Here is a 15030-nt window from a genome sequence, read left to right on the forward strand (position 1 = left end):
CAGAAATGTCACCCCCAGCGATGTAGAGATTAACTGGAATGCTGACGGTAAAAATTAAGATCCCTAAAATGTTTTCAATGACATGTTTTGTCTGTGGTATGGTTTGTGAAAGAAAAGGCCACTAGTGCTTAAATTAAAAATAAAAAAATTAAAAAAAAAAGCCACTTTTTCCTCCAGTACAACAGATATCCAATGGAACTTGTCACTTGGAAATTATAGTGCAAAAAAAGTACAAAAAATATATATATATACATATATTAAAAAAAAACAAAAAAAAAAAAACTGGAACATCCAATACAAGGCAATGACACTTTTCACCTGAGGCAGTTACACGCTGTTGTAGTGTTAAAAAAAGGCCATAGTGTGTCAGAAACAGTCTCCTCCAATGGTATTCATTCATGCTTCTGCTTTTTTGATCAGTAGCAATTTACTGTAAAAATGTTTAGTATAACCCCCTGTGCGGGTGTGGGTTAAAAAGTAAAGTACAATGCCTTAGAATCCAAATAAATTACAAAAAGAAAGAAAGAAATGCTTCTCCTTATCCAGTGTAAAGGACTAGGGTGGCTGTAGTCATTGTGGAGTGTCGGAATTCTCCAACAAAGAGAGTCTGTGCAAAGGAGGCTGGGACAATTCCCTTTTGTAAGTCTTTGGTGGCAGTTTTGGTAACTGGGGGCTAGAGATTTGCCTTCGAGGAATGGGGGGAGCTGGGTTGTGGGCAAGATTGTTGTGACTGGCACTGAGTCCACAGCAGCGACGCAGTGCTCTGGGAGATGGTGTGCTGGGAGGAGTGTTGGGCGAGTTTGGGGCTGTACAAGCATCCCGAAACCACTCCTGTTCCCTGTGAAGGCGTCCAAACAGTTGGGGCTGCACATTCATTGGGCAGTTTATAAAGTGTTCTATAGGCCTCTGAGGTACAGGTGGTGGAGTCTCAGGAAGTGGGTCTCTTGGAGGTGGTGGGGGTGGGCTTTGCAAAAGTCCATCTAAAGGTCCAGTGTAAGCAGGAACTCGAGGCCGTATCTTTGGAGGTGGAGGTAACCTTGGTGGAATGGCTGGAGGATCATCATCTAACTTGCAACTTCCCTGATAAACAGATAAAAAATTCATTAATATGTTGGCCCTCATCTCCCTCGACAGAAAAGGCACATAACACAAAAGAATAGGACCATGGTGCAACCTCTAGCCGATAATGGTGACCCTTGGCATGGCAGCTATTATAGGCGATGCCTGTAGGACATACAGCTGGTTGGTCATCTTAAGAATCTAAGTCCATTATAGCTGCCATGAAATCAGGGCACTAATCACTACTCTAAGCACCATAACCACTAAAGCTCACCTGGGGACCTCCTGGTGCTGCTCCCCAGCTCCACTACTGATGACTAGAAGCTCTGAACTGCAGAGGGTATGGTGCTTTGAGTGTTAAAATCCAGAATGCATCACTTGTGCCGTGTCCTCTTGCAGACATATTTACACAGTGAGTGGTTCCATTCTGCATGGTCACACTCGAGCACAAAATGTCTATATGACTAAAACGTGGAGTAGGACTCCTAATTCAATATTCTCCAAAAAAAAAGATCAAAGTTTTGGTATGTTGTTGAGACATCAAATAAGCTAATTAAACTGCATTATTGCATCCACTTTCTTTCAAGTTCAACGCCTGTAGACGTTTTAGTTATTGTAACTATATTGAATATGGAATTGTCCAAATATTGGTGCAGCGTCTAAGTTGGGTTGAGTTTGGTCTACAAATAGATTTAAGGTGAGAATTGTTGGTTTTATTTTTATTACATCTTGGGAGTGTTAGGATGAAATCAAACCCAATGTGAATTAAAGGACCACTTAAAGTATCATATCCACTTCAGTGTCCTGTAGTGGTTATGGTACCAGGAGTGCTCCCTTCATTGTAAGTAGTCAAACCATTTGAGAACAATTGGACTTCTTACCTGTGTCCCACCAGGTGCTACTCCAGCCTCTTCTTGTCTGCACTGGATACCTTTGATTGCTCTCAGCCCTGTAGAGCCAGACTAGTTCAGGCAGGGAGCTTCCAGCTCTCAGGCTAAAAGGGAAGGGGTAGGGAGTAGCACCTACCGGACCCCAGGTAAGAAATCAAACGGTTAGAAAATGGTTTAACTACTTACATTAGGAATGGCTCCAGTGGACTTAAAATTGATTATGGTGCTTCTGGTATTCTTTTAACTCTGTGTCTGTGTTGCCACCTTTGGCATGGTAGACTACATACCGTGAGGCTGGATGTATCTGGATCAAACTCCCTGTGTGGAGGCAATGGGGGCGGAAGCAGGACCTCCTCACTTAATTTGTGCAGACTCCCACAAGAACTGAAAAAAGACTCTATAAAAGGATACAGAAAAAAACCTGTCAGTCATGTATCTGAAAGCTTGCAGAAATTGAAAAATCAGTCCCTTTTAATAGCCTAAAACCATGTCACACCAAGTTAACGTTTCTTAATGATAAGTCCGTAGAAACAAAATCGAGCCACAACGTCAACACCACAAGTAGTTTCAAAGTCATAATGCATTTACTTACTAGAATTTGGCAAAAGCACTGGGGCAAAAATACTGTTGCTACCTGCAAAACAAATAAATAGAATGTAAAAATAATGAAAACTATGTTTAACGGAAAGATAAGGTGGGCATTGTGTAAAGAAGATCTGAAATTATGTCATATGCTTGTGTCCTAAATTCTTATATGTAGATACATAATGTTTCAGCTCCCTCAGGATGGTGTTCTACTCTCTTCAAAGTGAGTCAGTCAGAGCTGTGGCATAGGAAGACGGGGACGTATTATTTAATAAGGAGTTTGTTACAAAAAACAGTTAAGCCTTGTATGACATACTGAGCTTGGCTAGTTAAACAATTAGTGTCCAATACTTCACAGTTTTCTGTAAAAGTACTGGCCTAATACAGAGTACGAGTATAGAGTTTACTACTTAGAGGGCTTGTGCTATTTTACTCATAAAAATATGCAGACCCTTTTAATAGGTTTTAAAAGTCAGAATAGACAAGTTTACATTCAAGATCAAAGGTTGTAGCATGTTAATACTCTGAGAAATAAAATCCCCTTATTGAACTTAAGAAAGCTTGTTATTCCCCTTTAATGGTAAGTACATCAATATATATAATACCATAAATAGTTTTGTTTTTCTTTCCGTGGATTGATGACCGCAAAAGACATGTGTGAACCTATATCTCCTTTAACCCCTTAAGGACACATGACATGTGTGACATGTCATGATTCCCTTTTATTCCAGAAGTTTGGTCCTTAAGGGGTTAAAGCCCAAATTACCAAGTAACTATCACACCTTCAAAACATTTGTAGAAAAAAAAGGGACAGACCCCAATGTATCTGGAGGGGGAGAGGTACCCCACGTGCACACCAAACAGGAAGAGCACCTCTGAAATAATTGCCTTGCAGTGGTTTTGATCCACAACAGATCATTTAAAACATGCAACCACTACAAAAACCATTTTGTAGTAAAGAACACAGAAACGCCAATATTAGTGATATTGTTCAGTGGAGAAAAAAAACTAGAGTTAAAAAATATGAAAGGATTATGGTTCCCAAAGAACACACCTTTTAGCAACCTTCTGTTTCCAATAAATACATGATACTAATCAGCAAACACAGAAACCTGGTTTCACAGCCAGACAAATGACTAATGTTTTAGTACCAGACTTATCAAAATGATTGAACTAATGATTTGCGCAATAAGGAAATAAGGCTTAGGCTTCTTCCAACAGAGACAGTGAGCAGCTCTCTGAATGCAGCTGAATACGTGTTGGGAGAATGCACAGGCCACATACCGTATGAACTGCCAAGGTCTAATTCTAAGAAGACGCTAAGATCAGAAGAGGCGGATGCAGGCGGGGTGGAAGGGGTGTTGGGAGACATTGGTGGGGAGGTCGTTGATTCATGCTCCGATTCCGTAATCCTGCTGAAGCTGATCTTATAAGGTTCTCTTTCCAGAGGCATTGGATGACCCCGCAGTGTACCAGAGGAGGATAAATGTCTCCCACTATTGGGTCTAATACCAGGAGACTTTAAGGAATAAGTGGTTTTCCTTGGCTAAAAGAAAGAAAATAAAAAAGAGAGAGAGAGAAAAAAATAAATAAAAATGTTGTCTCTGTCCCATCTAAATGTAGCTATGATTGTGATAGATATATTTTATATAACGCTTTTAATGCAATACAGCTCCACAATCTTACATTGTGATACAGTAACAATTGGACAGAGAACATATTTAAAGGCTGCTTAGAATGACATTAATGGGTAACTAGAGAAATTACTATGCAATAATAGAAAACACACAAACAATTACAAACACCACGATTCCAACACCACACAAACTAACACAATTTGCAAATTGCTAATTTAAAAAAAAAAAAAACACTAAACAGGAAACTGAATTTGCCAAATCTAGACCGAATTTGTCTAGATGGACAAGTTCTCCAGCTCAGCTATATTCCTAACATGACTAATTCCGCCTTCAGTTTACACATTTAATTTTCAACTTACAAGAATTAACAGTCTCCCTAAAAGGACACTATAGTCACCAAAACAACTTGGCTTAATGAAGTAGTTTTAGTGTATAGATCATGCCTCTGAAGTATCACTACTCAATTCTCTGCCATTTAGGAGTTAAATCACTGTTTTTCTGTCTATGCAGACATCAGGTGTAACTTACTTTAAACGTTTTTATCTTCTGCTCTGCAAATTGAAATTTAATTACATACAGGAAGCTTCTGCAGGGTCTAGCATGCTATTAACAGAACAGGGCATACCACTTAACTAAACAGTATTTGCAATAAAGGAAGTGTAAACATTAGATGTCTCTTTACAGGAAGTATTTAGGAAGGATGTGTAAGAGAGGTGTGACTAGGGCTGTATAAACAAAGTGATTTAACTACTAAATGGCAAAGAAATTAGCTGTGAGACTGCATGGGCATGATCTGTACACCAAACCTTTATTAAAGGACCACTATAGTGCCAGGAAAACAAACTTGTTTTCCTGGCACTATTGTATTAATAGGTCCCCCCCACCCGCCAGGCTGAAGGGGGAGGAAGGGGTTAAAATATTACCTTTCTCTGGCGCCGGGCTCCCTCGGCGCTGGGGACTCTCCTCCTCCTTCGGACGTCATCGGCTGAATGCACATACGCGGCAAGAGCCACGCGCACACAGTCATTCCATAGGAAAGCATTAACCCATATGTAACCCATATGTAAACATAGCAGTTTCTCTGAACAGCAGGCAGGGTTAACCCTAGATGGACCTGGCACCCAGACCACTTCATTAAGCTGAAGTGGTCTGGGTGCCTATAATGGTCCTTTAAGCTAAAGTTGTTTTGGTGACTATAGTGTCTCTTTAAGTAGACTATTCAAGCACGTCCATTAAGAAATACAACTCCACCAATCTTAGTAACCAGGTGACTGGCTTTTTAGCAGTTATTTGTTGTTGTAACTTTACGAATATTCAAAATAAAAGAACTCACAAATTTGGGAGGCTGTTTGCAGTTTCGTGGCTCTATTTCCTGTGACTTATTAAATAAATAGTCTGTGAAATCTTTCTCTGCTGTGTTCCCCATTGGGTTTAGATTCTCAAAGAACCTCTAACAAACAAAGAAAAACAAAAAGGAACATTATTTTTACTCAAACTAGACAAGAAATAGACAAGTAATGTGTTATATTAAAATCGAGAATGAACAAAAACAAATATATATATATTGTTTAAAACATTACCCATAATAACAAGGTCAATAGCATTTCATTATGCCTCAAATTGGGATCTTTCACCTTTTTTACCTGAATAGAATACAGACTGTTCTATAATTAATCACATTAATTTGCAAATTAACTTTGTCAAGGTTATTCACTAAAGTGATAACTGTTGGGACTTCAAATAAATTCTCAAATTTAAGGCCAGAGAAGCTGAATTGGAATATGAGCTGACTTGGAGAATTTTTCCTGTGTAGCTATTTTGGCCTTAAATTGTAAAATCCCTTTTAATTCCTGACAAGTCTGGCTTTAGTAAATAACCCTGTGTTTCTTACCAAGCACTGTTCTATGCAGCAGATTTATTCTGTAAACTGTGAATGGAAACACTTCAAGCACCATAATGACCTCTGTTCTTTGTGTCCTACGTGTCTCCTTACTCACAGTGCCTTTGATCACAAAGCTACACAAACTCCGCTGCCCATTTCGTTATTAGCATGGCATGCACATGCTGTACAAATCTCCACCTATGCCATGGTCAAGTGCAAAAGTGGCAGTCATGCAAAAATGGATTTCAGCTAAAGTCATAAAACTGTGCCAGGACCAGACTGAAAGCCAACGGAAACTGCTAATAGCTTAGGCATCAGTTCTCTTTATACTATGTGATAAAAAGAACTGTTGCAAAGTGTTTTACTACATATTCCACAACCCTGTAAGGTAATATTTTATAGGATGTGCTTGGCATCACTGATCAGACACCGACACCGAAAACAGGCTTGCCCAACGCATTTTTCAGTGTATGAATGGATAGGACATTGGTTAAATCAGTACACCACCTGCAGTGGGCATGGAAAGAATAACAAGAAACCGGTAAATATATATATATATTTACCGGTTTCTTGTTATTCTTTTTTTTGTAAATATTTCTTTTATTATGGCATATGCGATATGGGGTACAGAAAAGAAAGAGGAGGCATTGTGAGGTAACACGAGTTGACGATAACAAGATAGTGAACAATACACCTCTAAGAAAGACTGCCATATTTTTTGTTTTTAGAAACGTCATGTAAACAGATTAATACAAGCTTGGTTAATAAAATAAAAATAAAATAATAATAAAGGTACTTGTTGCTTAACAGTGCTAGATCAGCTACGCATGTAATGCCATGACAGATGAAACAGTTGCGTTTTTTCCCATTTAAAGATTTAAAGAGACAGGCTGAACCATAGATTGTGTAGTAAGACTTAGAACATAACAGGCTAGTAATCCTATGTTAGTAAGAGGTAGGTCATACAGGCTTAATACGATCATTAATGTACAGGAATCTAAGTGTTTTACACTGTACTGAGCATACGACTTTCCTATCTTGAACATGAACTGGCTGGCCAGGCGAAGGGGGTAGTCACATTAAGGGACGCTTCACATATTTACAACTTATTCCAGCTGAAAACAATAAACGTGTTAGAGACAGTAACATCAGTACATGCTAGCTGAGAACTATTTCAAGATGTGTACACGGAATCTATAAACCACAGTGTCGCTATAGAGTGAACGCAAACTATTGTCGACTGCATTTCCCTAGGTCGTTGTGCCGTCCAAGCTAACATGGCAGCTAGGAAGGCCCAGTAGTTCTTTAAAATAGTTATACGGTTAAACTAAGGATTGTTGCATGTCCTATCTCAACATTTTAAACGTCCAACATAAAACAAAGTCTAAACGGAAATGTCTGACATCAGTGAAGTATGCATGTTAGCAGTGGCAATCAGAGCATCGCCAGTCCTATTGTGTTCTAAGCTGGTAGTCGGGCACCGGGTATGCTTAAGTCCTAGACAGTTCGGTTTGCTCAGCCTATGCCAGCTCTGAGTGCTGGATGGATAGGCCAGACATCGAGGTCGGGTTGCTGCCTTGGTGAGTTGCCCTCTCCGACAGATCCTGGCGAAAACCTCCGTTCATGTCTGCTGCCGACAAGGGGCTGTGTTCGTTGAGTGCGGGAGGGGTGTGAGGGCGTTCGGGTCTCCCCTTGGCCCCAGGCTCCGTGTGGGGTCTGCAGCCTGGATCCACGAACTCGGGTGCCATGAGAGGTCGAGTTCTTCCCTGTGAGGGCGCGTCGGGGAGCCTCGGTGGTTCGTCGCCGCCAGCGGCGGTTAGGCTTCCGGCGATGTGGCCGATGCCGAGGAGTTAGCCTCCTGGTGACCCCTGGCCCGGGATGGCGGTCGGTGCTTGGCTGTAACGCTGAAGGGTAAGTAGTGCCCATAGGAGGCCCGTTCCGCCCCTGATTCCCCTTCCCACTCGCTGTACCTACGTTGGGCACATGGGGAGATGTAAAGAGTCTGTCCAGTTTTTCTAGAAATTGCTGAAAGATTAAATCCAGGCTCGTGGCTTGTGCGGGTACAGGAGCCATGAGGCATGGGGCTTCTGCAGTGTTGCTAGGCCCGGAACGTCCGGGGCCCAAGCCCGGCTTGGCAGATGCCTTCCGTGTAACCCTGTGCATCGCTTCGGTGGGGACCGGGATAACCCCCGCCGGTCCATAGGGGGGGGAACGGGGTTTCCAGCTGTGCCTCGCCGTGTGAGTCGGCAGTGGGGGAGCGGCCATGCTTGTAGGCCGCAAACCTGTATGGGTCGGGTCCGGAGCTTGGAGCCACTTGCGTGGTGTGACATGTTGGTCCCGATGTCCCTTAACGCTTGGGAGCACCGGGAGTCCAGTTTACTGCCTCCGGTAATCAAAAATCGGCTTTAGGCAAGTTGATGTGCGGGAGCATCGGCGACATGCGTCTGCTCCCTTCTGCAGTCAGGCCCCGCCCCCCTTTTCTTGTTATTCTTTGTTATATATATTATATATATATATATATATATATATATATATATATATATAATATTTACTTGTTTTTTTTCATCTTGCAGAGCAAGGCAGCAGTCTCATGCTTCAAAGCGTAAGCATTTCAATGAGACAGTTGTCTCAAAATGATGCATGTCCCTTTAAGTAAAAAAAAAAAAAAAAAAACAACTAAAAGCCCTTAATATGAAGGCAGTCCTCAACACCTGACTTATACTATGCCTGCATGTGACAATCTTGATGTAGATCAACACAGATTGAAACATTGCCATCTGTTACAAGGGTGAAACAATAGCAGCTCCTGGTATGATTTAGCAGGACAGGATGTCCTATAGGACATCCAATGGGCTCATTTATACTTAACATAAACCTATATTTTTCCTAGATCCAGCCTATTATTTTCTTATACAATAGTAGGGGGACTAAAGAGAAAGAGCACAACAAGTAAAATGAAACTTTGAAGACCCAATATCATGAAATGTTTACCCTGATTTCCGGCTCCACCCGTAAACAGTAAGGCTGGTTTTGGTACTGCTGAATTTCACCTGTGATTTCGGCTACTTTCCTCCGTTTACTAAAGTTAATGAGATCTTTCCCATGTCTCTTTAGAAAGTCTGGATTCCCTTCTTCCGTCTTGAGAATGTTTGTCAAATATATCCCTAAAACAGAGAAATAGCAAATAAAGTGAAACGCATGGATGACACTAACTATGATAAGTATATTAATTACTGTTTACACTCCCATGTACAGGTATGTGTAACTTTAAACCCACTGCCACATGGTATGGCTACAGGGCAGGTGCAAGTCATTTTGCGCCCCCTCTCCCATACATGTATGGACTTATATTCTTGAGAAAATTAAAATGACAGCTAAGGAATGTTTAAAACCTTAACATTTAAAGCCATCCTGGCACTTCACTTATTATAAAGACAAAAATACTGCCTGAAAATGGAGTTTAAATTTAGATTCCACATAATGGAAAGATACATGTATAAGGAAAGGACACAATTAGAGTATTAATTCCTTTGAGACTGGCATGGCTTGACCATTCCCATCAGCTGTCATGAATGATGGCTGATGGAAAAAAGCATCTGTATGTACGTGAGCAAGATCATCTTTGGAGGACCATGTGGTCTCTAGCTTTCACAAACCGCAGTATCGTACTCTTCTGCACTTGAAAAAATATACGCGTTACAAGTGGCTCCTGGCATGCCAGGAAAATGTTTGTTTAAAAAAAAAAAAAGTTTTAATAAAAGTGGAGATACCGATTGACAAAGTATTTTAATTGAGTAAATCTCTTCCTCCATTTTTTTCTAGGTACCACTATCCAACGGTTGAATCATAAACTGTAGAGACCCTCCAAGTGGTAGGTCCAATTGAAATATTCTTCTATTGTTAAAACAAACATGGTGCTCAGGAACTTTCAAAGAGTCTAAATACCGAGTCATCGAACCAAGATAAGATTTAATACACAAAAGGCATGTTCAGTAGGGGCTTCTCACAAGGTAAGAACTTTGCCTGGTTTTTGGACAGGTAGCAGTTAAATTACCTAAAATTTATCATTAACAGAGAACTAACCTATAGCTACTACCGACCATATTTACGTCACTATAAGAAAATTCCACTTACCAAAAAAAGGCACACAAGGTGGATTGATTGACTTAAGTTTTGCCAAATACTTTTTAAAGTGATCCTGACTGAGTTCCACAGCTTCATCCAGTATTTTTCTCTTCCTCTCTTGTAATGCCTAAGGAAAGCCCAAACAGTCAATTACCATTTGCAGGCATATGTTTACAAGAACATACAATTACAGCACCTAGTGGATTGTCCATATACGCACATATATGCTACATGTGGACACCTATCAATGTGAGTAAAACATTTATTATTACCCTTAATCTTAAAGAACCACTAGAGGCACCCAGACCACTTTAGCTCAATGAAGTGGTCTGGGTGCCAGGTCCCCCTTGTTTTAACCCTGCAGCTGAAAACATGTTAACACTGCAAGGTTAATCCAGCGCTTCCGCAATTTACACCGAGTAAATCGCATTTATTTGACGCTGGACGTCCTAACGGACCTCCAGCATTAAAAAAGACCACCATAGTAAAGCACTGAGTTATGCTTTCCTATGGGCGGGTTTGAATGCGCATGCGCATTCTGAAATCTTACTTTTATTCCTGTCTGCTGCTGCTGGCTCTGCCCCTGATCTGCCTGCTTGACTGACATAACCAGAAGTGTTGAACAAAAGCCAATCACAAGGCTTTCAAATTGGATTGGCTGACACTGTCAAAGTGTCAGATCAGGGGCAGAGCCAGCACAAGCCAAACACAGCCCTGTCCAATCAGCATCTCCTCATAGAGATCCATTGAATCAATGCATCTCTATGAGGAAAGTTCAATGTCTCCATGCAGAGGATGAGTCACTGAATGTCAGTGCTGTCACACTGTGCAGCACGGCCCCAGGAAGCACCTCTTGCAGCCACCTTAGGATAAGCCATTTTTTTTTCTCTGAAAAGACAGTGTGTACTGCAAAAAGCCTGAAGGCAATTATTATACTCACCAGAACAAATGCAATAAGCTGTATTTGTTCGGGTGACTATACTGTCCCTTTAATAGTATAAGTATAACCATTACCCCATCTCTCCAAAATTATTTTCCATACATTTGTGAAACCCAAAGATAAAACAATATAATTTGCAAATGTGCGTAACTAGAGCTTCTACATAATGTTGTATGTTGTGTAGAGCTTTATTCCTGTGTGTTTTATCCAGGGTGAAGAAGAAAATAAGATTAACCTCAAAAGTGTGATCCAGCCTGTACACTGGGACAGAATTCACTGCGCTAACAATTTCCAGCACGCCGTTAAAATTGTTCAAGTCTTGGAAGACCTGGAGGATTTCAATGATCCGGCTGAAAACGGCCACCCTCTCATCAAAATTCTCTGTTTCCACAAGACACCTGAAAACATGAAAAAACAAATCAACAGACATCTTTAAACCATTCATTGTGTTATGTAAGCTGTTACCTTAAAGGGAAACTCCAGTGCCAGGAAAACGATCAGTTTTCCTGGCACTGGAGGGTCCCTCTCCCTCCCACCCCCCAATCCCCAGTTGCTGAAGAGGTGAAAACCCCCTCAGTGACTTACCAGAGGCAGCGACAGGTCCCACGTCGCTGCTTCCTCCTCCCCCGCCGCTCCTCCTTCTGCTTACGTCGGCCGGTGGGCGAGACTGATCTCGCCGGCCGAGGAGACCTAATGCGCATGCGCGGCAATGCATTAGCGCACCCCATAGGAAAGCATTGAAAATGAATTTCAATGCTTCCCTATGGTGAATAGAGCGACGCTGGAGGTCCTCACACAGCGTGAGGACGTCCAGCGACGCTCTAGCACAGAAAACCTGTGCTATGAAGCAGGAAGTTCCCTCTAGTGGCTGTCTAATAGACAGCCACTAGGGGAGGACTTAACCCTGCAAGGTAATTATTGCAGTTTAAAAAAAAACTGCAATAATTACACTTGCAGGGTTAAGGGTAGTGGGAGTTGGCACCCAGACCACTCCAATGAGCAGAAGTGGTCTGGGTGCCTGGAGTGTCCCTTTAAGGCTTGTACAAGTTTTGATCTAAGATATTTTGTGAGCAACATTTAGAATAAAAGATAATTGAAAAGTAGTGAGACTTGAGCTAATGGAAGAACAAAAAAAAAAAAAAAAAAGCTGTGAATCACAAAGGCTTATCCTCAGTCTTAAACATCTCTGAAAGGAGAACAGGAGAGATCATACATGATTCTAAGTTCCATCCCAAATACACCTCCTTTGCTATATTAACCATTAAATTAGGGAGAGAAAAAAAAAAAGAATTATATCATACTTTTCAAACCACAGTGTCAGATTTGTCGTGTGTCGGATCATCTTTAGTAAGTTAGGCGAGTTGATTTCCTTGTCTTCCTTCGTCCACACGCTGCCCACGAGTTCTGATGGTTGGACAGCCCTGTAAAATGACAAAATACATATTACATAAACTGTAAAATGTACTCTCTGGAGATATAGACCACACAATGAACACGTGAAACATTCTATTCTACTACTAAAGAGAGGAAGAAGAAAAAACTGCAAAGTTAAGTGTCATGTACAGACAATGTTATCGCCACTAATTAGCAAGCACAACTGGAATGTTTTATTCCTGCAAATATGGAAACAGATGGAGCAGCACCCTGCTACCTTGTTGGACTACAGGGGGCGCAGTGTTTTGCTGCCTTGTAGAGTTTTGCGTGGTTTGGCACTCTGCTGCCCTGCTGAATTACATGCTGGGTAGCACTTTGCTGCCTCGGTCGACTGCAGGTCATGAGGTCCTGCCTTGTTGGAATATGGGTAGTGCAGTAGCTCACAACCCAATCCCTCAAGGCACATCAAAGCCTCAAGTTTTGCCAGTGCCATATAAGAACAGAACGATTAATGCCTAAACCTGGACTATTGGTGTATCCCTAGTACTGATGTAGCATTTTGCAGACTTCTTTGATATTGACTGGTGTGACACAGAATATGCTATGTATGAAAAGGAAAGCCTGAGATAATAATGGAAGAGACAAATGGAAACCAGGGATTTCTGCAACTGAGTCATCTACCTCCTAGCACTCCACTGGGCACATATAAGGGAATACAGTGTGTGAACTGCATAATGATTTAGAATGTGTATATTGGAAACCTGGGTTATATACACCAATATATAGAGATACAACAGACAGACAACAATGGAATACAGGAGTTGAACATAAACTCTTAGCAGTCTGGTTCAAGATGTATTTTAATGGATGGCCATCAGCAGTCACGATTCCTAATACTACTATAAACTGAATGGGAGAACAAATGGTGGTGTACAACAACACACCTATTTATTGCAGCACATAGCTTAATATAAAAGATTCACATCATCTCACAAAAACATCCCCGGACAATGTGCATTTCAAATCAAGACTTCCTCATTGACCCCTATTTTGTCCATTTGCAGTATCTCTATATATTGGCATATGGCTTTGTGTATATCAGGACTGCAGTCCTATGAGAATCAACCTGTTTATTGTGTGAAGTATGTAAGCTTTTTATAACTGATCTGGAGTGTGATTTTGGGGTAATTTTGGTGTTTTTTTTTTGGTAATCTAGGTTAGCCAGGCATCATTTGTTCCGTTTTACATATAAAATTGATGCACAGATTAATGATCAATACAATGCAGGAGTGGTTTTCAAAATGTTGCATTATAGTGCAAAATAGAAATACAATAGTAATATTTTATAAAATAACATTTAATTTTGCACAAAAAAAACAAAAAACAGGAAATCATTATAGCAACCTCTTTCCCTAAACACATTGCCTGCTAGATCATCACACAAATGTAACACATGTGGAATCCCTATCCGCTTTTTAAAGCACATTGAGAATGTAAAAGGCAACTACCTGTACAAATCAGACTCAATCAGGGTCAGCTGCCGTGCGATTTCTATTGGATGCAGCGTCATTAGGTCAAAAGTTTCAAAGTGTCCCGATCTGCTAATGTGCCATTCTATAGGAGGAGGGGGGCTCTCAAATGTGATATTGTGGCTCACTCCATTTGCCTGAGCTTGCTTTTTCCGTCTGATAATTTTTGCTATAGATTCTACCCATTTCTTCATGGTTTTTCCTAAAAGTGGAGAAAAAATAAGTTTTATGTTTTCTAAAAAAATAATAAGCAATAATAATACAACATTGGCTTGTACTCAGATCTGGTGGCTAGAGAAAGACTATTAAAAAAAAAACAAAAAACTCTTATCACCAAAACAACTTCAACTTAAAAGGGACACTCTATGGCACTGTAACTGCTTCATCTCACTGAAGTCCCCTGGCGCTGTTCTTCCATTCAGGGTCAAATTGTTTCAATGTATAACGCTAAACAATATAGTCCCCAGCCTACCTTTTCACTGAGTGCTCCTTGGGCTAATGAGGAAGTGTTAAAGGACCACTATAGGCACCCAGACCCATCTAGGGTTAACCCTGCAGCTGAAAACATAGTTTCAGAGAAACTGCTATGTTTACAAAAGGGTTAATCCAGCCACTCATTGACAGCCACTAGAGGCGCTTCTGCGCTTCTCACTGTGAAAATCACAGTGAGAAGACGCTGGACGTCCATAGGAAAGTATTCAGAAATGCTTTCCTATGGACTGTCTGAATACGCGCGCGCATGCGGCGGATGACGTCGGAAGAGGGAGGAGAGTTTCCCAGCGCCGAGGGAGAAAGGTTAGAGTTTAACCCCTTCAGCCCAGCAAGAGTGGGACCCTGAGGGTGGGAAGGGACCTAAAGACCCTATAGTGCCAGGAAAAGGAGTTTGTTTTCCTGGCACTATAGTGGTCCTTTAAGCCTGAGCATCAATAGGTGGCAGTGACTGGCTGAGAGTGTCAGCTGACAACATTCAGCCTATCACAGCTGCCCATTGCATGCTATGGGTATGACT

The 15030-nt window shown here is 41.2% G+C and overlaps 1 protein-coding gene across 1 annotated transcript in view; it reads right to left on the reverse strand.

The window, feature by feature from the left end:
- Positions 1–252: 252 nt before the first annotated feature.
- The window catches only part of SOS2 (SOS Ras/Rho guanine nucleotide exchange factor 2), a 75593-nt gene continuing 60815 nt past the window's right edge, over positions 253–15030 (reverse strand). The window contains exons 14-23 of the mRNA XM_063440397.1: positions 14001–14223; positions 12420–12539; positions 11354–11516; positions 10188–10305; positions 9045–9217; positions 5505–5621; positions 3819–4080; positions 2542–2583; positions 2237–2346; positions 253–1080 (exon numbers count right to left, since the gene is read on the reverse strand). Of these exons, the coding sequence (XP_063296467.1) occupies positions 571–1080; positions 2237–2346; positions 2542–2583; positions 3819–4080; positions 5505–5621; positions 9045–9217; positions 10188–10305; positions 11354–11516; positions 12420–12539; positions 14001–14223 (1838 nt within the window). The 3' untranslated portion in view covers positions 253–570. The remainder of the gene's footprint in view (positions 1081–2236; positions 2347–2541; positions 2584–3818; positions 4081–5504; positions 5622–9044; positions 9218–10187; positions 10306–11353; positions 11517–12419; positions 12540–14000; positions 14224–15030) is intronic.

The sequence above is a fragment of the Pelobates fuscus genome, chromosome 13 (genome assembly GCF_036172605.1).
Source record: "Pelobates fuscus isolate aPelFus1 chromosome 13, aPelFus1.pri, whole genome shotgun sequence".
NCBI classification, from domain to species: domain Eukaryota; kingdom Metazoa; phylum Chordata; class Amphibia; order Anura; family Pelobatidae; genus Pelobates; species Pelobates fuscus.